Source organism: Mandrillus leucophaeus, unplaced genomic scaffold (genome assembly GCF_000951045.1).
Source record: "Mandrillus leucophaeus isolate KB7577 unplaced genomic scaffold, Mleu.le_1.0 Scaffold364, whole genome shotgun sequence".
NCBI lineage: Eukaryota > Metazoa > Chordata > Mammalia > Primates > Cercopithecidae > Mandrillus > Mandrillus leucophaeus.
Genome location: NW_012103854.1, coordinates 2,565,055 through 2,589,041, shown reverse-complemented (window position 1 = coordinate 2,589,041; position 23,987 = coordinate 2,565,055). Strand labels below are relative to the sequence as shown.

General features: G+C 36.5%; 1 protein-coding gene across 2 annotated transcripts in view; it reads left to right on the top strand.

The window, feature by feature from the left end:
* Nucleotides 1-23,987, top strand: part of COL25A1 (collagen, type XXV, alpha 1) — a 514,206-nt gene that overhangs the window by 385,323 nt on the left and 104,896 nt on the right. For both annotated transcript variants that reach the window (XM_011989830.1, XM_011989831.1), the window contains 2 exons: nucleotides 12,170-12,196; nucleotides 14,523-14,567. In XM_011989830.1, the coding sequence (XP_011845220.1) occupies nucleotides 12,170-12,196; nucleotides 14,523-14,567 (72 nt within the window). The remainder of the gene's footprint in view (nucleotides 1-12,169; nucleotides 12,197-14,522; nucleotides 14,568-23,987) is intronic.

Genomic DNA, 23,987 nt, shown 5'->3' with positions numbered 1-23,987 from the left:
AAATTTTCAAAAGCGTGAAAGATAGACGGTATTGAAAAAGATATACCAAATAGCTCCAGTTTCATGTATATTATTTTTCTCCCAAATTGTCTATATCCAAGGTTTCAGAAACCAAATCACTTTCCTGTTCTGAAACTCTTTATTCCTTTCTTCTCCTCCCCTAAATATATATAAACTCCATAACATACTCATTTATCTTCTACTGAATTATAAGAATACTTAAAATGTTCCTCATTGGGCCCTAGTGGTATCTGAGAGTTCAAAACTCAGAAATATTTGCTGTTGTAGTGCCGTAAAGTGAAATTTGGACTTTTGTCCAAACAGTTTACAGATACTTTTAGTTTATTTTAATTTTACCTGTAAACACATTTAATACGTTTGGGTCAAGTGAATATAATGTTTTTAAAATATTAATTAATAACATAAGCATGAAAATGTTTCAGTTGCATTTAAAATAAAATTGAAATAACCAGTATGTAAAGGTTTACTTTAAATGTGTTCAATTTATAATGTATTGCTATCCCACGGATTTGCTAAAACTCATGGCTTTCCTTCACTGTGCTTTGATCTGCCTGCTATCTTGATCAACAGATGTCAGACACTAAAGACAACAGCAGACTTCCCGATTTGGATCTGGCAGAGGAAACAAGACCCCCAAACCTTCAAATCACAAATAACAAAAATGACTGAAATCATCTAATTGTAGTTAGTTATTAGACGAAATTTTGACAACAAAACCTTATTTGGTAAAACTGCATGTCCTTCAGTTGTGCACGCTGCCTGCTGAGATGCCTTAGCAACCATTCTAATGCTTTACCAGCCTCCCTTAATCTGATTGTCCATGAAGTACATATAAATGGCACACCTGCAGGGCTCTTCCCACCTCCTTGGCACTTTTGCCCAGGGCCTGTAGTGTGTTTTTCAAATGGACCAGAGAAAGCAGACAAGTGATGCCTTCTATTTCTGGTACTGCCCTGCCACCCCTTCCAGGGAGTCCTGCCGTAGAATCAACACAGTGGAGCTGTGTCTCCCCAGCCTTGGGGGACCTGCTCTGTGTTGATTCCTCTGTGCACAGACTTTTCTCTAGAGGTGTCTAAAGGTCACTTAGTGAGGTGATAGGAAGGAACGTTTGACTCTCCTTTGAAGCTGGTTCTGTCTCCTGGAAACAAAACGTCATCTTGGGGAATATTTTCAACAATGATTTAGGAGCATGATTATGTAGCAGAAAGACAGTCTCAACAGCTGAGTAGATGACTCTGTCTGTATTCCTCTCTCATTACTTCATTTTGTTTTCCTTAATGACCTCTAGGCTGTGAATCAGCTCTGATATTAACTATTTTTTACAGTGGCCCAAACTCAAGGTCTAATAAGTTCTATCATTTGGGCAAATTAAGGTATCTAGGCCTTAGATTCCTCATCTGTAAGGAATGGTGAAACTAAACGGTATGAGTTCCCTTCCAACTCTAAAGTCCTGTCATCCTGCTGTGTTTCTATTATGAATGCACAGATGCATATTATATGTATCTATTATATATGTTCTGTAAATAATTAAAAGCAGTGAACAGTCATATACTAAGCTTTTAATAGAAGAAAGTCTTAAAAATTGCCTCCTTCCTCAAAACCATAATCAACTTCTCTAGTTGTCACTGCTTTTAACTTTAGAATTCAGCTTATTGTAGCTCTACTGAAGCAAAGTAAGTGATTCTTGTATGAGAATATTAACTAAGTTATAATTGATCTGTCTCATCAAATTCTCATATTTCATCATTAGATAAAGAAGAAATTTTTAAAAATAGAGTTAAGTCTGTTTGAATGTGCTTCACCTTTGCTGACTTAGGGCAAATGTACAAGTTTTAGGGCAAGGGGAAAAATGGGAGTCCTTATACAAAGTGTCTAAATATTTAAGTTATAAACCAACCTAATGAAACTGTTCAGTAAAATATGTTCTATCCTCCAACCTTTACAGATATATTCTCATGATGACTTGGAAAGTTCAAATCTAGAATTCTTGCCCTCCTTGGAATTCAAAGCCACAGTGTGGTGGCACGAGGAGGGCTGTAACTAGCCCTAGCCCTATCCTTGGCCTGCTTCCCTTCTCTCCTGCACCTTCCTCCATTCTTCAACTTGATAAGACTCAGGCTCTAACTTTATAAAGGGTTCTTGAATGCTCACAGGACCAAATTTCATCGATCCCCCTCAAAATACCCACCTCTTCGCCTTCTCTTCCAATTTGTTATGGTGCACACCAGTGGTATGGTTCACATTCAGAAGAACAGGCCTGGGAAGAGGCAACACAGAGTCTTTGAAGTGAGCTCAAGTCACTGGGGCAGAGAATTCCAGAGTCCTTAGTACCTGAAGGTTAGGTGGCTGGGGAGCTGGTAGGGCTGAGGGTGGAGGGTATGTGTACGGGTAAGCATGTTCTCTTAGACCCATGGATTCCTAACCCCCTGGGAAGCACAACCAGAAAAGGGCCCTTTAAAGCATGGGCTCAAGACAAAAGCCTCCTTGCCAGATCTAAGGGAAGTTCAGTATCCATGTGTCTGAGTGGAACCTTAAAATAGAAATAGATTGCTGCTTGGTCACCTCCTTTGAGGAAACCTCACACACATGCATACACTTTCACACTCCCCCAGACTAAGTTAGAAGCTGTCTTCTCCCCTCCTTCACAGCATTTATCACATCATATAATAGTTTTTGGTACTTAATGTGTTTAATAAACAGGATGACGGAATGATATGAGTTAATCAATTAATAAATCAGGCTCTAGTACAAATAAATTAGCTTTATGTTTTTCTCCCAATAGATGTCATGTCATTATGCCCCAAGGGTAGGATTGGGCAGGATAAATCCAACAGAATTACATAAAATTGCTCTTCTTTTTCTTCTTTTGTTTTGTTTTGTTTTGTTTTAGAGACAGGTTCTTGCTCTGTCACCTGGCCTGCAGTGCAGTGGCATGATCACAGCTCACCTCAGCCTCAAACTCCCGGGTTCAAGGAATCCTCCTGCCTCAGCCTCTCAAGTTGCTAGGACTAAGGCATGCACCACCATACCCGGATTTTTTTATTTTTATGTTTTATGGAGATGGAGGCTTGCTGTATTGCCCAGGCTTCAAGCAATCCTCTTGCCCAGGCCTCCCAAAGTGGTGGGATTACAGATGTGAGCCACCACGCCCGGCCTGCATCTTTTTATATTTATATATGTGTTATAGACTATTTGGAGTATATATGTGCTTATAAATATGCATGTTATAACTAAAAGAATGATTTTCATGAGGACAATGGAAAAGTAATTGCATCAATTTCTAGTCACACCAGCCGGGTGCGGTGGCTCACGTCTGCAATCCCAACACTTTGGGAGACCGAGGTGGGTGAATTACCTGAGGTCAGGAGTTTGAGACCAGCCTGGCCAACATGGTGAAACCCCGTCTCTACTAAAAATACAAAAAATTAGCTGGGCATGGTGGTAGGTGCCTGTAATCCCAGCTACTCTGGAGGCTGAGGCAGGAGACTCACTTGAACCTGGGAGGTGAAGGTTGCAGTGAGCCAAAGTTGCACCATTGCACTCCAGCCTAGGTGACAGAGCAAGACTCGGTCTCAAAAAAAAAAAAAAAAAAAAAAGCCCCAAATTCTAGTCACACCATATGGCTATTTATTAAGTAGTATATAAAAGGTTTAGAAGAAATCTTAGAAATAATTTAGCTTAGCATTTCACAGAATAACATCAGAGTGAAAAAGAAACTGCCAAGGTTACAAAATAATTAGTGGCAGAACCAGGCTAGAATCCAATTTGCTGATTTCAGTCTTGGGTATTCTATTGTCTAGATCTGCACTGTTCAATGCAGTCAGCATTAGCTACCTATGGCTATTTAAATTTAAAGTTGGCCAGGCTCTTTGGGAGCTAGCACTTTGGGAGGCCCAAGTGGGTGGATCACTTGAGCTCAGGAGTTTGAGACCAGCCTGGGCAACACGGTGAAAACCTGTTTCTACAAAACAAACAAACAAAAACAAAAATTAGGCTTGATGGTTCATGCCTGTAGTCCCAGCTACTTGTGGGGCTGAGACAGTAGGATCACTTGAGGCTGGAAGGTGGAGGTGGAGGTTGCAGCAAGTCGAGATCACGCCACTGCACTCCAGCCTGGGTGATAAAGTGAGTCCCTGTAGAAAATAAAAAATAAATAAATAAATAAATAAAATTTAAAATTCAGTATCTAAATGTTGTACTGGCCACATTTCAAGTGCTCAGTAGCCATATGTGATTGGTGGCTATCCTATTGGTTTGACCAATATAGAATGTTTCTATCATTATAGAAAGTTCTGTTATTAATAGACAGTCCAGATCCATCTAGGTAGAAAACAGATCTGAATAGGATATGACTATATATTATAATCTTAAATTTAAGAACTTTTTCTGTGGATCATGAGTTATTTAAATTCTAGCAGCCAGTGTTTCTCAGCATTGTTGATTTAAAATAGGAAAAGCACTTACACTGCTCAATGGAAATATTTTTTACTGAGTGTAGTGTAGGGTGATAGGCTTTTGTGAACCATAAATTTGTTTCCTTTATAGTACTCGAGGGAAGTATGTTTAATCACAGAGGGCAGAGAAGCCTGTTAATTTTTTCTTTCTTTTCGGATCATTTCCATTTTGGGTTTAGCAATAAGAAGCAGTTTATTAAATATTTTGAAGAGATGGAGTGAGCTAATTTTAGTGTGGATATCTGGCGAGAGGTAATATAGAGTCTCTGTTTTGGAATCTGATCAAAAATAGATTTTTATATACCTAGATTTATCTTTAATCTATGGTATTTAATGCTCAATATTTAGTCTTGGGTTCTGGTTTTGTCAAGTGGTGAGAAAAATGTATTACTTCTTTAATTTCCTGAGCTTTAAGAGACCTCCCTTAAAGAGGTCATAGCCTTATGATTTTGAGAAACACCAATAAATGAATCATCCTGGTTTAATATTTTCCTCAAAAATTCAGCACATGAGATAGAGAAGTCAAAAAGAATTTACTCTTTTAAAAAATAACTACCGCATGTAGAACTTTTTTTCATCAAATGCTCATGAATACATATAATGACATGTCATCTTCCTAACAGGCTCTGGGTTGTAGAGGAACTTTTTCAAATAATAGGAGTTATGGGGTGATATTACTGAAACAAAAATCTGTGATACTTAAACAGAACAACTGCCTCAAAACTGGGAACTCTTTCAGTGATAGAGTTATGATAGTATGAGTGTTGAAATAATGGTGGAAAGCCAGTAAACAGAATTTAATAATTTTTAAATTCATTCATTCATTGTTTCCATTTAGTCAATAATTATTTATGTGTTAGGCACTAATCTAGGTGCTGATGATATGAAATATATGGCCTGAGGAAGTTGCTACCTAGTCAAGTGGATTTTTAAAACAGGTAAATAAGTTAAAATATAGCCAGTTGAAACGTGCTAAAGAAACACAAAGGGTAAAAACAAGCTTCGTCTGGGTGCGCTGGAGAAGGCTCACGAAGGAAGTGAGTTATGACCGCTGGGCCTTGAAGAATGATTAAGAACTTCACATGAAGACTGATTGGAGAAGGATATGGACTTCTTGGGAAAATATAAATGATGAAGTGTGACTGAAGACAGGATCTATGAAAGACCTGAAACAAGAGATGAGGCTCTCCCTTTTCAGCACTGTCTTGCTCTGCTCTTGTTTATGCTGTGTTCCTTCATACCCACTTCAACTAAATCACGGGCTTTTACATTGAAAACATTGCAGTGCACTCTCTTATATTCTAAACATTTCCCAACAGTTTCTAGTTGGCATTTCTACACACTTAAGCTATGAAATCCGAATCTTGTAAAACATCACTTGAATTACACTCCAGACATATATATAATAGTGGCTAGAGTTTATGTTTCTTAACCTTCCCACATCAAACACCCGAGCAGAACATGGCATTTTATATACATGCATCTTAAATGATCCCTTCTTAAGTAAGACAAATTTCCTCTTACTCTTTATAAACCAAGTTTATGTATTTTGTGATCTCATGATGCATTACACCAGGTTAATATCTTTCAAAAAATTGTAATTAAAATCTGTTGTACCAAACCCTTGAGAAAGTCTGGTACTAATGTTTTATGACTCCATCAGTTAGATTATACGTGTTATCATTCTTCCCTTCGGAACCAGACTTTTAAAAGTATTTTCTTCATTTTGCCTAACTTTTATTAAATCATGGAAAAATTCTTAACTCGAAAAGGAAATAATTTTAAATGGCTTAATAGTTTTGGGCTTTTATCCTCCCTTTCACAGATGGACCACCTCTTTTTTTGTTCCCTGTGTTTTTTATTACAGAAGCTAGTTGTATATTCTCGTGTCCAGAAATGACCAGCAGCTCTCAGAGCTTCAGATTTTACTGTTAGTCATCAGGGACAGAACAGGAACTGTGTCCGCCCCCTACATCATTTCCTAATAGCAGGCAACCAGAACTTGCCTTAAAACATGTCCCAAGAGGCATCCTAAAGCACATCATTTAGGAACTCAGCATCCTGTTTAAGTAATTAATACCTCAATCAAATTTGTGCTAGCATCAGTAGTGTCAGAAAAATTCATTAATTTTTTTCCATCCCATGATGTATCTTTTTGTGTTTTTTTTTTTGTTCACAAACTGGAAAGTACAGCCAATGCATAATGGTCACAGCATCATTCTTTTCTTAACAGCCTACTTTGAAGATTTACTTGGGTTGATAATTCTATCTACTGTTTGCATAATTGTTTTCTGAAGTGCATTGGAGACCATAGGCCTACATACACATACACAACACTCTCAATTGTTAATGATACCATATAATTTGGATGATTTTGTCTTTGCTGTATTCATATGGAAGTCATGACCTAAATTCCTCTACTCACGCTTGCAATTAAGAGGTAATCTGGAGGCTATTAGAATAGGCCAGCAATGTTAGAATGAGTCAGGTGAACAAAAAGAGTAAAAAATCCTGCCATTCCTATCTTGAAACACTATTGTCTAAAGTTTAAGAAAAAACAAAACAAAACCTGATTGCTTTATGTATCCATTTATTCATTTCTTTAATTTTTATCCTACTCAAAGTAAACATCATTGTGCTTACAAGTACCTACAAGGCCATACACATACAATTGTTCTTTCCTGTTCGTATCCCCATCTCCCGCTACTCACTGATAGCCTCCTTGGTGTTCTTTGAACACACTTAGCATGTGCCCAACTCTTGGTCTTTGCATTTACTCTTCCCTTGCCTGGAATATTCTTCCCCCTTCTATATACATGGCTCTTTGCCTGACCTCTTTATCACTGAGCGCTTCACTAAATGACCCCCCCCCCACCCCGCACACACACACACACAATTTAAACTATTCCATCTACTTCTTACAATCCATATCCCCCTCTTTGCTTTAGCATTTACCACCTGACACAATTTTATATTTTATTTGTTTACTGTCTTACTACATTCACTAGTATATGAAGTCCAGTGGTATGCATTTTTATCTTATTTTGTTTTGAGTGCTCACTGAGTGGTCATTTTGTTTTGCCTTATTTTGTAGGCAAAATAGCACCCAGTAGGCTCTTAAAAACTATTATGTGAATGAATAAATGAATTAACCTCGAAATGATTCACTGAGCAATCACTATGTGCCAGCTACTGTGCATGATAAAGGTAATTTAGAGTGAATAAAGAAGTAACCAGACAATTATGATTATTGTTGGTAAATTCTAGGAAAACGTCATAGGGGTGCTTTGGAGAACAAAAGAAGGCACCTAACCCCAAGGGTGAGGGCTCTGAGCTCTGATATTTGGGATGGATGCAGGAGAGGACAGGAGAGAAGAAAGCCCTTTATAGGAACAGACAGAGGTGTAGAACTATGGAAGCCTGGCTTATGCAGAAAACTGCAACTACTGCCAAATCTCAGACTCTTCTAAAAGGCTATGAAAAGCCATTGAAAGATATTTAAGTATGGGAAAAGTATGAACCTATTAGGGGAAGCTCACGCAGGCAGCAGTGTGCAGAAAGGATTGGAGGAGACCAAAAGCAGGGTGGTCATTAGGTGAACGTTATGTTAGCTAAGGGAACGAGAAATGGGTTTAACAGGAATGTAGCAATGTGACTGGAGAAGAGGGCTGGACCATAGAGATATTCTTAAGTATCTGATGGACTGAAGTAGGAGTAAAACTTTACTCTGAGGCCCGAGTAACATGATTTTGGTAAGCAAGTCACCAACATGAGGTCTATCAGGTTTCTTTAAGTTTCTCACCATATGCTGAATACTGTACATAAATGTTTAGATATGGAATCTAGCAGGGGAGAGGAAAAGTTGGAAAGAAAATCAAGTATACTATATAATTTCTTACTGTGTTTACAAGTTTTTATCTGAACTTTATTTTGCATAACTTTCCATGGTGTTTTCTGAAAGATTATTAAAACTGGTATAAAGATTTATATGCAGATTAGTGCCGTTACTCCATGTTTAGAATTTTTCAGTGACTCTTTGAGTTTTTGTCTTTTTGATAAAGTTATACTCATGATGCAGAATTCTTCAATAAAAAGTTTTTACAATTTATATCACCCAGAACCTGTATTTAAATAGGTGTATTTTAAGGTTCTAATTATAGTTGACGTTTCTGGAGTTTAAAGAAATGTAGCTTAGTATGTTGAGATTCTGTATGTTACAGTTTTTAATCTTGACATACATGCAAAAAAAAATTTTGAAAAAATCAAACTAGATTTTTTTATCTTAACTGGTTATATACAAAGTATATGCAAATATAAATAAAGAAGGACTGCTTCATCGATTAATAAAGATGAACCAAAAAGATTATGACTCTAGGTTGGAAATCTACTTGATCCAAACTTACTAAATCATGAGGATAACAATAATGGAATTGTTTTAGAAATCTTGAATCACTAGAACAATTGACTTTAATTTTGGGAATAGTCAGCATTTGTTTGACGAGTGAATAATGAATTTATGGCATTATTCATCCAAGTTGTTGTGCAGGATGAAAATATAAACAAGTGTAAGGAAGATTAGATAGGCTAGGTGTAGTAGCTCACACTTGTAATCCCAACACTTTGGGATGCCAAGGTGAGAGGATCGTTTGAGGTCAGGAGTTCGAGACTAGTCTGGGCAATATAGCAAGACCCTGTCTCTACAAAACATTAAAAACTTAGCCAGACATAGTGACATGTGCTTGTAGTCCCAGCTACTTGGGAGGCTGAGGCAGGAGGATTGCTTGAGCCCAGGAGTTTGAGGCTGCAGTGAGCTATGATCACGCCACTGCGCTCCAGCCTGGGCAACAGAGTGAGACCCCGTCTCAAAAAGAAAAACAAAAATTAAAAAAAAGATTTGATAACTTAGTGAATGTTTCTATGGTATTTGCCCATTACTTTATAAACTTACCTTTGTACCAAAAACTGCAAGACTAATCAAATGTAATCATCTTAACCAACTGGTAGCAACATACCCTAATTTGAAAATCAATTTTTGGGTAGGGAAACTTGGATTTGTAAGCTTAACTTTAATTACCACAGTGTTATAGATATATAATGGTATTATTAATCTAAGGGTACTCAAAACAAATGTATATAAGTAAAGTCTTGCTCAGTAAAAATAACTAGTATTTCTGGATGTGTGCATGCATGCACACGTGTCTGTGTGGTGTGTGTGTGTGTGTGTGTCTGTCTGTCTGTCTGTACTTAAGTGTCCTATATTTTATTCTGCCTTAATCCCAGGTCACCCCCTAGTAATGGATGATACTCTTGTTAGATCTCTACCATTTTTCCTGCCAGAGAGATAAAAGAAGTATATGCACATTTCTGGTAACTGTGAATATATTCTTGGCAGCATAGTTATGAAAATTCTGTAAGACATGTATTCCCAATTTAAAATTAATGTTAAATCTTAAAAACTGCTTTTATTTTTAGAGGTTACCAGAAGTAGCAGTAGTTTCCTAACAGTGAAGGAAAATATTGTCTTTGTAGCCATCCTTAGATTTTCATTAAATATTGTGTTAAAATATACAACTTATTTAATTTTATGAATTTCAGAGTTATGATTAGTCATTCTAAATCTCTGATTTTATGTGATTATGCAACAGAGACCAAATTAGAAAATATCAGATATGTTATTCTCTAACTAAAATACTTGATGTAGAATTCACTCTTATTTTCATTTGAAATATCCCCTTCCAGGGTTATATATCAATGTGATGAAAGAGACAATTTTAGTGAACAACATTTTTTTTTCAAGTGGCAGTTAGGTTTACAGTGGGAAACAAGCCTTTGTGAATTCAACATACACATTCTCAGTCTAAATACTGAATTAATGTACTCCTTGTTCTATGATTTCCTTTCTAACGTCAACATTTTAAGAAGTAAAGTACTCTAGAGACACTGGAGAAAATGGAATGATAGACAATGATAAAACCCAAGTCCTTTCTTGATTCTCAGATCTCCTATCACCACAACCTCCAAATTCTGCCCTTACTTGGTATGATAACATGAACATTTACTTCCCAAACAATTTACCCAAGTGAGGAAATGATTAAATATGTTTATATGCTAAGGGGAAGAACTAGTGAAGAAGTGGAGCCTCTGATACAGATGCAGGGGTAACTGATTGCAAAAGATCCCTGAGGACAGAGACAAGGATGGATTCCAGAGTATACCAGATGAATTTGCCTTGTATAGGAGGAGGGGCTCTTCTTCCCATGATACAGGAAAGAGGTACACATACATTTGGTTTGATGAGAGACAAGATGTCGAGGGAATTTACACTTGATAGTCTCCATTTTCTCTGCAAAATCTAAAACAGGGAGAATTTTAAATAGAGGGAGTGAGATAAGTAGAGAGAATGTCTGACCACACAGATAAAGCAAATAACAAGCTCATTAAACAGTTGGTTGGTTGAGTAAATTAAATAGAAATATATAAAGGCAATATTGCACAGTGTACTTTCAATAACCTAAAGCTGATTATATGAGGAAATTGTTAGTCTTCCTGTGAGGATTGCAAAATAACATGGGGAACAGATTCTCTGAATGTTCCTAAACATTATATATTTTTAATAAAAAGGATGCATGAACAGATCTTCCTCTAACAACCACCCTAGTGTTTTATTTAGTGTTATAGAGTAGGCATGCAACATGCTGATTAACTGAAATGTCACACACTGAAAATAAGCTGGTCGTTAGTTAAATGTCATGGAATAAAGAGCTTTTAACATGAAATGATGAGTGTCTATAACTTTGCTGAAACATACTAAAAAATATTTTTGAAAGAACTGGAAGAAAATGCTTAATAGTTATATTTTAAAATAGATACAAATAGAAATATAGCTATATCTCTTTGAGTTATTTTCCACTGTCTCAAAGCCATGCCTTGCTCTAAATAAAGCCAAGAGAATCCCAACACTGACTTTGTGGTTGAAAAACTGCTAAATCTCAAAACTGCTACATTTCCATGCTGTATAAATATTCTCATTCATCTCACTAAATCTCCTCCACCCAGTATTTTAGTCTAAGAAACAACTGACAGCATCTTTTGTTCCCTTTTCTAGTATATACTCAGTATCATAGTTGACACTGGCCTCCCCTAGTTTGTAAACAAGTTTTTGTGCAGGTTAGTTGACTATATTTCCTAAGAGGAAGAATAGAGAAAAAAAAACAAAAAAACAAAAAAACATGTTTCTTTGTAATGGCATTCAATTATTTCCTTTGCAAATCTGCTTACTGAAGATTTGCAGGCGCAGAAGTCATCTAATGTGTCCATTTGCTGAAAAACTACATTGCATTTTAACTGCTTCTAAGGACTGTATTTTCAGCCTTTTAAATGAGATTAATGTGATACATTTATAGGTATTTTTTTAAAAAACAACATGTGCTGGAACAGCAAAGATCATTTTTTAATAGCGAGGACAAATCAGAATCCTGCTGTATATGCTTAATGTTTTTCACAAGAAAATTAGAAGAAAAGATCCATGTGGTACTTCAAACTGAAATTTTTCTTTCCTTTTTTTTCCTGATATATGAAATGTCAACATAGTTCAGTAAAGCAAAGGGAATCTTAGAGAATAGGACAGTTTAAATTGGTCATCTAAGCTTAAGTGGCTGTAATATTATGTTAATTGAATTATTTTTCTTTTTTAGGGTCCTCTAGGGCCTCCAGGACAAAAGGTAGAGTATAAACAATACTGTGAAAGTAATTATGCTCTCATGACCTAATGGCAAGCAGGAGAGGTGAATGAAATTAGCTACTGTAAGCCATGCTGAAGCAGTTAGTCTGGTTTGTGCATTCTGCTTTCTAAAAATACAGTCATATAATGTGAGCATTAGATGTCTAATTGACTCCATTATAAAAAATTCAATAAATCCAGAGCAGACTCTTTTTAAGTTGTCTGCTGAACTTGTCCGTTACTGAATTTTTAATTCAAATACTGGTAAAACATTATGACAAAATTTAAAATGTGAAAGATAATTTGATATTGCAAAATGAATGCATGGCCTTCCTCAATTATGTGATTGCCAAACGGCCAGGGAACTGAGCCGAAAAAAAGGATATTACTGGGTTCACTATATTCAAGTGGCCTATTGGTGTCCTTCTTGCTGAGGTAACGTGAAAAGTGACTTCCTGATAGTCATTTCATTGTTATCCACAATCATCAGAATTGACCATTAAATTCTGATGGAGAGGCCAGGCTCACGCCTGTAATCCCAACACTTTGAGAAGCTGAGGTGGTTGGATCACCTGAGGTTAAGAGTTAGAGACTAGCTTGGCTAACATGGTGAAACCCCTTCTCTACTTAAAAATACAAAAATAGCTGGGTGTGGTGGCCCACGCCTGTAGTCCCAGCTACTCAAGAGGCTGAGACAGGAGAATCGCTTGAACCTGGGCGGCAGAGGCTGCAGTGAGCCGAGATTGTGCCACTACACTCCAGCCTGGGTTAGACAGAGCAAAACTTGGTCTCAAAAACAAATTTTTTTTTCAAATTCTGATGGAGAAGACCTAGGGTTTCCAAAATTACACCTATCCTGTGGTAGTAAATATCTTAATAGCAAATAGATGGCATTTTGCCAACAAAATATCACTAAGTCCTCATTCCCCCGTCCTTATACCCCTCAATCGGGGAGGGGGGTATTTAACCCACAGAAAACTAAAGAAAACAATTGTATTATAACAGGTGGAAAAGTGATTATTCTTTATCTTTGGAATCCATCAAAGATAGAGACTTTTTATCCCCCAAGCACTGGGCATGTGGCATCTGTTGAAACATAATCCTACAAACCAAGTAAAAGTCCATGGGTTGCGAGACAACTTGTGCATAGGAACACTTTGTCCTTTGCAATAATGTCTCTATTAAGCATGGTGTGAAATTGTAAAGCTACTCTAATCCACATACGACCAGGATAAAATTACTGCTTCAGGCTTCGGGAAGTCCTTTAATGACCCATTCAAGGTAATCACTGAACGCACTAAGGAACTTGCCATCTCAATTTGTTTTCGTTACAATTACTGTTTTTTCAGTAGACTACTTTTCAGGGGAGTTTTTGGTCTATAATTGCTATTTTAAAAAAAATATTTTCCCCGTTATTATTAAAGAAATGTAATATCATACATCTACTAAGAAAAATCTGTTTTCCAGTTTTAGACAAAGAATAAGCACATTGTATTTAAAATGGTTTCTCCAGAGCCTAAATGGAAGGTGTAATGGAGGGAAATGACATCACTGTTTGAAAATATTTGCTAATGTTTCTGTATCCAGTTAAATGTCATAGATTTTTCTCAGGTAATAATTAGCTTTCTTATTCTCCAGCTCACCCATCTATGTCCAATCATTCATACTCACGCCACTATGCATGTGCACACACATGCCCACACGTGCTCACACACACACACCTTAACTTTTTTTGTAAAGAAGTTGTGTTGTTCCTGGTCAGTGTATAACATTTTTTACACCTTTTTGAGTCACTCTGGAAGACATATTCACATTCATGTGGCTTAAACTTACTCCTTGAAAGTCTGGGAGAAAAATGCTTAAAATACAACAAATTTGAGTTTACGACATGGGTCCCTTATTTAACTGCAGAATAAATGGTTGTTATTTTAATTACCTTTTGTTGTATGGTATTTTAACTCATTAAATGCAAGTGTTACTGCTACTGGTAGCCATTTTCCAGATGGAACTAAGCCTATTTATTCTTAAAAACATGAAAATTTAGAGCCATGTGGCCCTCTGATAGGTATGATCAATTTATCATGTAAATTTCTTTAAAACATATTAAAGTTAAGTGGATACTTAGAAGCAAGTTTTAATTTTAACTCTGTAGTTTCTGGGGAAGCTTGAGGAATCTGCTTACATTATATATTTGAACATAGTGGATAAGGTCTGAAAAAACTTCCTAGAAATGTTTTAGCAAGGCTTACATAACTAATACAATATAAATTTAGAATTGAAATATTTTGTGTATGATATCAACTGAATTTAATCATGTGTCTCTTTAGGGTTCTATTGGAGCACCTGGAATTCCAGGGATGAATGGGCAAAAGGTGAGTTCTATAAAATATTGTATTTAAAAAATAACTTGGTGACCATTGAAATCACAAAATTATTCTAGTTCATAATGTTAGTAATAAGCTTATATGCTTATAAAAACACTACGTATACTTTTGAAATACAGGAAGATTGTGCTACAAATGACCAAATTAGTTTAATTTTTAAAGATGCATTAAAGAGTCAGGAATTCTTTGAAAATTTTCCATTTCAAGTATTTTGGATGTGTTACTGTTCAGTAAATTATGTATGTGATACAACTATATCTTTCTCATAAATAGATATGGAATTGGAAAAATTTATGTTTAACATTGATTGTGATAAACAAAATGCACTTTAGTTTATTCTGGTCGTGGTAAAACTAATATGTATTAATAATTGGCTAACAAAAGTTATTCTCATAGAAGGAACTAGTAAAACTTTCTGAATCCAGAAGGAAGCTCTTTTCACTGTTAAGCAAAAGTAGAAATTAAATAGGTTTGTCCCGCTTTGGTATTACATACACTTTTATTGTACTGTTAATAATGAGGGGAAAAAGTAAAGTGAAAGAAACAACAATACACTCTACATACACATGTCTATGTGTTGTATACATTTACTCCTGCAACATACTTACTAGGTGGACAAAGCATAGCTCCTCAACATCCCTGACTGGCTCTTTAGCCTGGAACCTTCACAGAAACCAGGAAAACCATTGTGGTCGCTGACAAAGCCCATTGCTGAGCCAGTCCGTCAGGAGCCAGGGAGCTGAGCGAGGGACTTTCCTGTCTTCGTCAGAGTTCTTGGCCTGGCCCTTTTATACCCTGTGACCGATTATTTTGCCTTCCCAGAGTATTTTAAATCCATGTACTCTGGACCAAATTCTGAAATCATACGTAACTCAACCCTTTCAGATGCAATAAATACTCCTTGTGATGTTTTCCATCACGTCCATCTTTTCTTTCTGTCAATAAGACATAAACAACCACAACTTTAAACCTAGTAAGTTGCTAAGAGCATGAGTCTACCACTCAGAGGCTGTGTGAATTTTGGCAAAGTCCTTGGAATTCTCTGGCCTCAGTTTCTCATCGGTAAAGGGAGACAATGGCGGTGCCTACCTAATAGAGTCAATGAGAGTTAAGGGAGTAAATAGATGTAAAGTCTTTGGACTGTATTTGATATTACCATTAAACTTTTCCTTCACTTCAGTTCAGTGGAGTTCTGAAAATTCAGTTAATCTATGTTTTTAAGAGGCTCTCTGTTCCCAGAAGTACTCAATTCCCACATGAAATTAATGTTCTCAGCCAAGGCTTATGGTGTCCTTTAGTCCATAAACCGAACACCGCACACTCACCAGTAGTTAACCATCCATGTCAAGGCTACATTTTCCACTTAGTAAAATGCATATCCATTTGCTTCACAAATCCTGGCAAAGACAGAAGATTTAGAATATTGCAGATCACGGAGGGAAACCTAAGCAAAAATTTAAAAGTATATTCATTCTCAGATGGATCTGAAAATTATATAACTCAAGATAACATTTAGAAAGAACAAAATACAGATATGGCATAAATATTGTTTTTGACATTGGTGAAAAACAAAACTTGTATGCCTAAGGTTAATAATGTTTTCCTTTTTCTTCTTTGTTTCTTTTCATTTTTCAACTTTGAGACAATCATGAAAATTTATAGAAACTTTTAACATGAAACAAAACAACTTTAAAACTGTCACATATACCTTTTGAAGACTGCATATTCTTTATTTTTGCAAAGGAAATATGCAATTTCCTTAGCAAGAGAAAGGAATGTGACATTTTCTTGTCCTAGTCACCAAGTTTAAATTATATTTCAAGGAAATAGACAGTTAATATTTGCAGTTTTATGTCTTGTTATACATCTTTGTGGCATTTTAAAAGTGTTTTCTGTAAAACCCAGGGAAATGAAATGATTTCACACTTTTACGACGGCATCAGCAAAATGTAATTTAAATTTGTTTTCCCTCCTTCAGAGAACTGAACCTAAAGCTTTGTGTATGGAATTTCTGTTAGGTCTAGTCATTACTTAACATTTGTAATATTTGCTGTATCATTTTTAGGAAAAGAAAGTGTAAAAAACACGAGTCTCCTTCACTGAAACAGCAGGTCACTTAGTAAAAACAAAACTGGCAATAGAGTAATAATTTTACATACTTAGAGCATATGAGCATATGAAATGAACTCTAGAATTTGTTTTTAAACAATTTTTTTGAACTCTAGACTTTGTTTTTCTGGAGTCTTGAACTCTAGAATTTGTTTTTCTAAGAAAGGAGCTTACAATGACATAATTTTTTTTTAGTAAGAGCACCTCAATATCCTTAAATTGTCTTGAGAAAACATTTTCTTCTCCAATACAATTTTGCTTTTTCCAAAAGAGTACTTTTGATACTTAGAAAAGTTTTCAGACAGTGGTTAGGGGAGGATATAATTTCTAAGCCATCAGAAATATGGCAAATAATATCCAGCTACTTGGGGGCACTGAGGCAGAAGGATTGCTTGAGTCCAGCCTGGGCACCATGGTGAGATCCTATCTCTTAAAAAGAAAAAAGTAAGAAATATGGCCAAAAAACTCAAAAAAAAAAAAAAAAAACCCTGGGGAATAAAAAATTCTCTTCTTATGTTTGAAAAAAAGAAAGAAAAGTATACTGTTTTAAGAAAACACTGGCCAGGCGTAGTGTCCCATACCTATAATCCCAGCATTTTTAGAGGCTAAGGCAGGAGGATTGCCTAAGCTCAGGAGCTGGAGACCAACCTGGGCAACATGGTGAAACCCTGTCTCTATTTGAAAAAAAAGAAAGAGAGAGAGAAAGAAAAACGAAGACAAAAATGCTCTGTTTCCCATAGAACATTGTCCATCCATTCAGGATGGCAAAATAGGTGAAGGCCTTAGCACATAAACTTGGCGTGACATTTTTCCTACACATTATATTTTACATTTTGATCACCTTGATTGCTAATCTAAATATTTATTTTTATAGTGGTTTTTCATTAAGAGAAAGGACTTGCTTAGGCAGTGGCATGGTATTAGACTCCAATCTTGCCCCTTCTGGCATCACAACCTATGAAGGGCTACAGAGCATCCTTCTGTGAAACGTAGGAGGCAGTGTGGTACAGAGAAAAGGGCATGGTCTCTGCATGTGAGAGAGAATGTCCTCATTTGGGCCAGTCACTTAACCTTTCTAAGGTTGCAGTGTACACTATAGAGACAGACCTTGTAGTATTAATTAGGCAACATATTCCTCCAGTAGTATTCTCATGCCTTAAGAATTTCAGCAGGCTAGACACAGTGGCTCATGCTTGTAATCCCAACACTTTGGGAGGCCAAGGTGGGAGAATCGCTTGAGCCCAGGAGTTCAGGGTTACAGTGAGCCGTGATCGTGCCACTGCACTCCAGCGTGGGCAACATAGTGAGACTCTGCCTCCAAAAAAAAAAAAAAAAAAAAAGTGTCAGCAAATGAGCCCTAGACTTACATCCAGTTGAATTCCTCACAGAGAGGAAATGAATATGCAGAATTATACGTAGAGGTAGAATGTGTTCTCTGTACCCTGGCTGTCTCCCTGACCCTAAGGACTAAGGGCCCCAGCTCTTAAGGACTGGGTGGTTGGAATGTCACTGCTATAGATACAAGACACGTTTCACATTATTATGAAAGCACAGTCACCAGCGGGCTGATGTAGGATCCCTGTCCTGGCGTCAGAACATTCTGTACTCTTTCACCTCTTGTGTAGCCTTTGAAGGACTCCTTTTCTGTCTGCATTCAAAGGGGCTTCATTTGTAAAATGAGAGCAGAAGCTGTATCAATTTTTCCCTAAGTTTCTCAGAGATACTATGAGTACACAAAAAGTCCCCCATCCCTCATGTCTTGTTTCCAATGCAACTAGCTTTCAGCATCCTCTGTTCCCAATTCTGAAAGCTGATGTTTTCGTAATTTGGACTTGTTTCCACCAACCAAGCAGTTAGGGCAGATCTAATGCAAATCCTACCTAAAAATATAAAATGTTATCTATTTCTTCTTTGGCTAATTATATTGAACACAAAAATAATGTAATTCTCCTGAAGATCTTGTTGGTTTAAACATATAAACATTTTATTTATCCTCCATAATGTATTCTTTCCCCTACCATGTGTGTGTGCATGAGTGCATGCACACAAACACACACACACACATAATACATGCAGTGATGTATATTTGAATATTGATCAGTTAGTTCCTACTTCAAATACTCTGGAGAAATGTGAGCTATTTAAAATAATTTTATGGTCGAAACGTGTTTTTAAAGTGAAGAATTATTTGGCAAAATAGATTGCTGTCTACAATTTTTGTTTACATACTTATGTCAGTTTTTAAAAATCTGAACTGTTAAAAGGTGTTATTAAAACTCTGTATTTTTCTACTTTTTCCTGATTTACATCTTTCTTAGCATCCATAAGAACAGATAATCACTATGACAGTTTATTTGAAGAGCAATTAGTGCCCAACACTGTGCAAATGCCGTGAAAGAGGAGCTGGAGGCCGGGCGCGGTGGCTCATGCCTGTAATCCCAACACTTTGGGAGGCCGAGACGGGTGGATCACCTGAGGTCGGGAGTTCGAGACCAGCCTGACCAACATAGAGAAACCCCGTCTCTACTAAAAATGCAAAATTAGCGGGGCATGGTGGTGCATGCCTGTAATCCCAGCTACTCGGGAGGCTGAGGCAGGAGAATCACTTGAACCCTGGAGTTGGAGGTTGCAGTAAGCCAAGATTGCGCCATTGCACTCTAGCCTGGGCAACAAGAGCAAAACTCCATCTTAAAAAAAAAAAAAAAAAAAAGAGCTCGAGACAGATGAAGTCCATACAAAGTCCTATTTTTACTCCTCTTAATTCACATCCTTGTCTCTTGATTACTACAAAAATAATGTTGAAGATTTTCAGGATTAAAATGAAATTTTTTATGTCTATGTAAGCTAGAATTTTTCTGAGGCCTGCAGAGTCATAGGGATTGTTTCCAAACCAAGAGATAAATATCAGACGATGTTGATTCGTGCAATTTTAAGTGCTTTCTAGAGTTTATTGTTAGTTTTAAAACTTCAAATATAACATAAATTTAAAAATTGATATGAATGTATCACCTATGAATCCATCACAAATAGCTATGTGATTTTTAAGTAACATTAAATTTTAATTAGTTTACAGTTATGACATTTGAAATTTCTTTTTATCTCTTATACCTGGGTCACACAGTTCTTCACTGACATTAATCTTTACAGCATACTTTTAATGGCATTTTTATTGTAAGTATATTTAGAGAACAGATAAATTGAAGCTCTTAGACTTTCAAAGCTTAAGCTATTGATTCAAGTCTATGCAGTGGACAATACAATAAATCCGATATTTTTTATTCCCCGTTCACTTACTATAAACACTAAACACAGGTTTTTTTGTTATTTATTTATATATTTATTGCTACCTACATTCCTGAAGGTTTTCAACATGTAGGGCTGTTTTTGTTTTCTAGTTAATTAGCTTAAAATTTTCCTTTAGCAGAATTTACCCAGTAATTTATTACGCAATATATTTGTGACTTTCTAATGCTAAACTTTAAGAAAAGATATTGAGACTAAATTAAGTGATTGATTGATGATTCCAGATTAGTTAATAGTTCAAGGAAAGTATCTTACAACAATTCAATCTTTTTTGTGTTAAAAGTGAGAATTGTATTTTTTAATTTTTCAGTTTTTTAACATTAATAATTGTATATATTAGAATTCCAAGAGTACGTGACCATGAATGCTTTCTTCTTAAAGAAGCACCATCATTTCCTGTTACAGATATTTCATAAAGTCAAGTCACTTCATCCATTCCTGAGAATGATTTATATATTCTCAGCCATTTTTATACAAAAATCTACTCTACTCTTAAAGACTTTTTTCACTCAATTTTACTTGTTAAGCAGAACACAAGATATTTCTTTTCTTCATGTAATTATTTTTGGGTTTCTTTAGGAGAAAACAAAAAGTTAGTTGAAGGAGGTTTTTTCCTGCTGGCTTGAAATAAAACTATTATAGTAAGATTTTCTTTAAAACCACTTTCCTCCCGACGTTTTTAGGCATGTTACTGTAAAGTTTGATACCAGTTACTATTCTAGCAAATGAAAATATTGGGAGAAGGAAGAGTAAACAGTTGAAGGATTGGGATTGCTGAGAGAAAGGGGTAGCTGAGGAAGTAAAGCTTCTCACTCGCTGCTGCAAAACAGAAAAACAGCGAAGCAAATGTTTATGAATGAATTATGACATCATGAAATCCACTCTTTTCTATTTTAATGTAAAAGACACTGTATTTTATAGAAGAAATCACAAAAATACCGACATATTACATCTGATTAAACTGTACCCATAATTGGGAAAAGCTTTTTAAAGAAATTTCCCTTAAATGTACTCTTTGAGTCACTTATGAATTTCCTCGATCATTCATTTAACAAATATTTATTTAACCCTTACTAAGTGTGAGGCACCAACTGAACACTGAGTTTACAGCTATCTCTGCCTCACGGAATTTCTAGGCTAATGGGTAGTAGGGGGATTAAATGAATAATTATATGAAAACTCTATAGATTTTTAAATTAGAATATTGTGAAGTATTATAACAGAAAAACACAGGGCTCCCTGGCCCGGTGCAAAGGACTAAGAGCGAGCACTTCCTCGAATCAGAGACTTTCAGTGAGGCTCGCAGTATAAATGGGAGTTGGCAAAAGAAGAGGAGCTTTCACCATGTTGCAATATTTACAATTTAAACTATAGATAACCTTGGTCTTAGAATTCTGTTCCTAAAACACCGTATTGTTGATATTATTGATCACTATAGGGTTTTTGTATTCATCATGGACAGCTTTTCCTTAAAATTTGTGACTACTAAAATACTAAGTCAATATAAACCACACACCCTGTTTTTGTATCATTAGGTCTAATCTCTGATACTCTTGATTTTGAGATATGTGTTAAAAATAAGACTGTAATGTTATAATTTATTGTCAAAAATCATAACAGGTGAAATCTACCCAGTACCATTTATTTGATGCCAGGCCACATGGCCAAGGGGTAGCCATGATCCAACTGTGAGACAGCATCGGTGGGATTTGTTTATGAGAAACTGAATTCCTTTCAGGATCCTCTTCTCTGTCTTCTCTGCCTAGTTCAGAGAACAGAAGCAGTATATCATATTTACTAAAATGTATCCAGTGTTTATTACCTGCTGGGCAGCGTCCTAAGTGTTACAGGCATCTTAGCTCATTTAGTCCTCATAGCAATTCTGTGAAATAGGCACTATGATTATCTCCATTTTCTTAATGAGAAAACTGAGGTGCAGAAAGAGTAAAAGAAGGCCAAGGTCATCCAAGTGTTAGTGGCAGAGTAGAACTGAAGAGCCAGGCATTCTGCTTCCACTGCACGGTAGTGGTTAAGAGTGTGGATTTTTAAATTCAGAAAATCCTAACTTTGCTCGGTGTTTGTATGACCTTGGACAAATTGCTTACCTTCTCTGAGCCTTAGTTTCCTCATTTTTCAAATAGGGATTGTAATGTTCACCTCTAAGTTTAATCAGAAAAGATAAAGGAAGTAATACTTATAACTGTCTATTAAAAGACTGTTAAATACAGTAGATTGTTTTCCTCTTTGAATTGGAGGCATTAATGCCTCCATGATTCAGAAACCTCTTAGGTGTCCAAATGGGTATCAGTAAGAAGTATTATCTCATTCTCTTCATTGACCTTTAGAATTTTTCCACTTGGACATAAACATTTAAAATTTCTATTAATAATTAAACACATTCTCTTTCCAAGAGAAAGAATAATTTATCATTCAAACTATACACAGTATCTTTAAGAACTATACTTTAGGAAATAAAGAATTAGCTGGGTTTTAAAACTTTCAAAATGGATATATTTTCAAGGACACATTATGTTACAAGTCATGGAAACCTAAGAGAACCAGGTGAAAAAATAAAGGTATTTCCTTAAGTCATATGAGCTTGAAAGTCCAGCGCTAATGCAGTCTTCAGCTTGGCTTTGTTAAACCGACAACTAAACTTCATCACTAAGAACCCAGGTTCCTTCATCTCTTGGCCCTTCTTCCATGTTCCTGCTGTCAACCTAGTTCCCGCTTTCCTCTCAGTTGTAAGGTGGCTGCCAATCACTCCTGGCGCTGCATTCTTTCATATCTACATTCAGAGCGTGAAAGAGTGTCTTTCCCAAAATATGCAGCAACTCTGTTGAGCTCCTTTCTGACTGGAGACACGTGGGTAGAGGTCTTTTCCTCAACCTCTTGCCAGGGGAATGTCAGATGAGGATTGGCCACTACTGCTGAAACTTCTTTTCTCGTGATCCCAGTCCAGTGGAAAGTTGTAATAAACACGAATTGTCTAATTTAGAAGAGATTCTTGTAACAGAAGGGAGCTGAAAAACTGCTGTATCTGACTTTTCCCAGCCCTAAGAAGCTCACTTCATATGACTCCCTTCATCCATTTTGATATTTCATATTCCTATCTCGTAAGCTTTTATTCTTAATCTTTTTCCCCCGTAAGAGTACAGTGAGGATAATATTTTTATGTTCAAAACGGAGAACCCTCTGTGGCATCATGCTCTCTGGCTGGTTTGGGCTCACTTTTGCATCTTTCATGTTATTTTAAAAGGGGATGCTGGGTAGCGCTTCCCTTGGATGCAGGCGAGCAGTGCCCCTCTTCTAAGCCTCCTTTGTCCATCTTGTGGTATCACCCTCCTCATAACTGAGGAGTCCATAGGGCCAAGGAGACTTACCTGCCCATAGTCTTGTCTTCCCACTTCCAGATCATGTCTCAGGTACCTGGAAGCCAAGAGTTCCTGCCTCATCTGTCTTGAGTCCATTGTCAGTACTGGGCCCTCCCCAGATGTGTATTCTAGAGTGGACCATCCTGCCGGCATGTGCACCCCTAAGCCTATGGGTGGCTGTGGAGGGCTGTTGATGAGGAGCTGTGGGCAGGGCTTGGAGGCTGTGGTGTTCACGTGTAATCCCCAAGGCACTTCGTAGAGAGAACTAGGGCTGGAGAGACAAAGAGGATGACCATGCATGCTCCTACTTAGACCTTCAGATTTTGTGAGTGTCCTCAAGGCAAATAATTCCTCTCATTTATGTAAATTTCACCCAGATAAAGTCAATTTAGTATCTTTCATGACCCCACCCCACCCCCCCCAGAAACTTCTATCTCTCTGCATTACATTTCCTTTGTTCAAATTGTATTGTATATATTTCTGTCTACATGAACAGTATGAAAATCTAAAATTAAAAGTGTTAACGAGAAGACTTATTTCTGAAACACCTCATACTGTTAGATTATTGATACAACTATCATGTTTTCTTATTTATCATTTTTAGACATTTGTAATTTTGGGG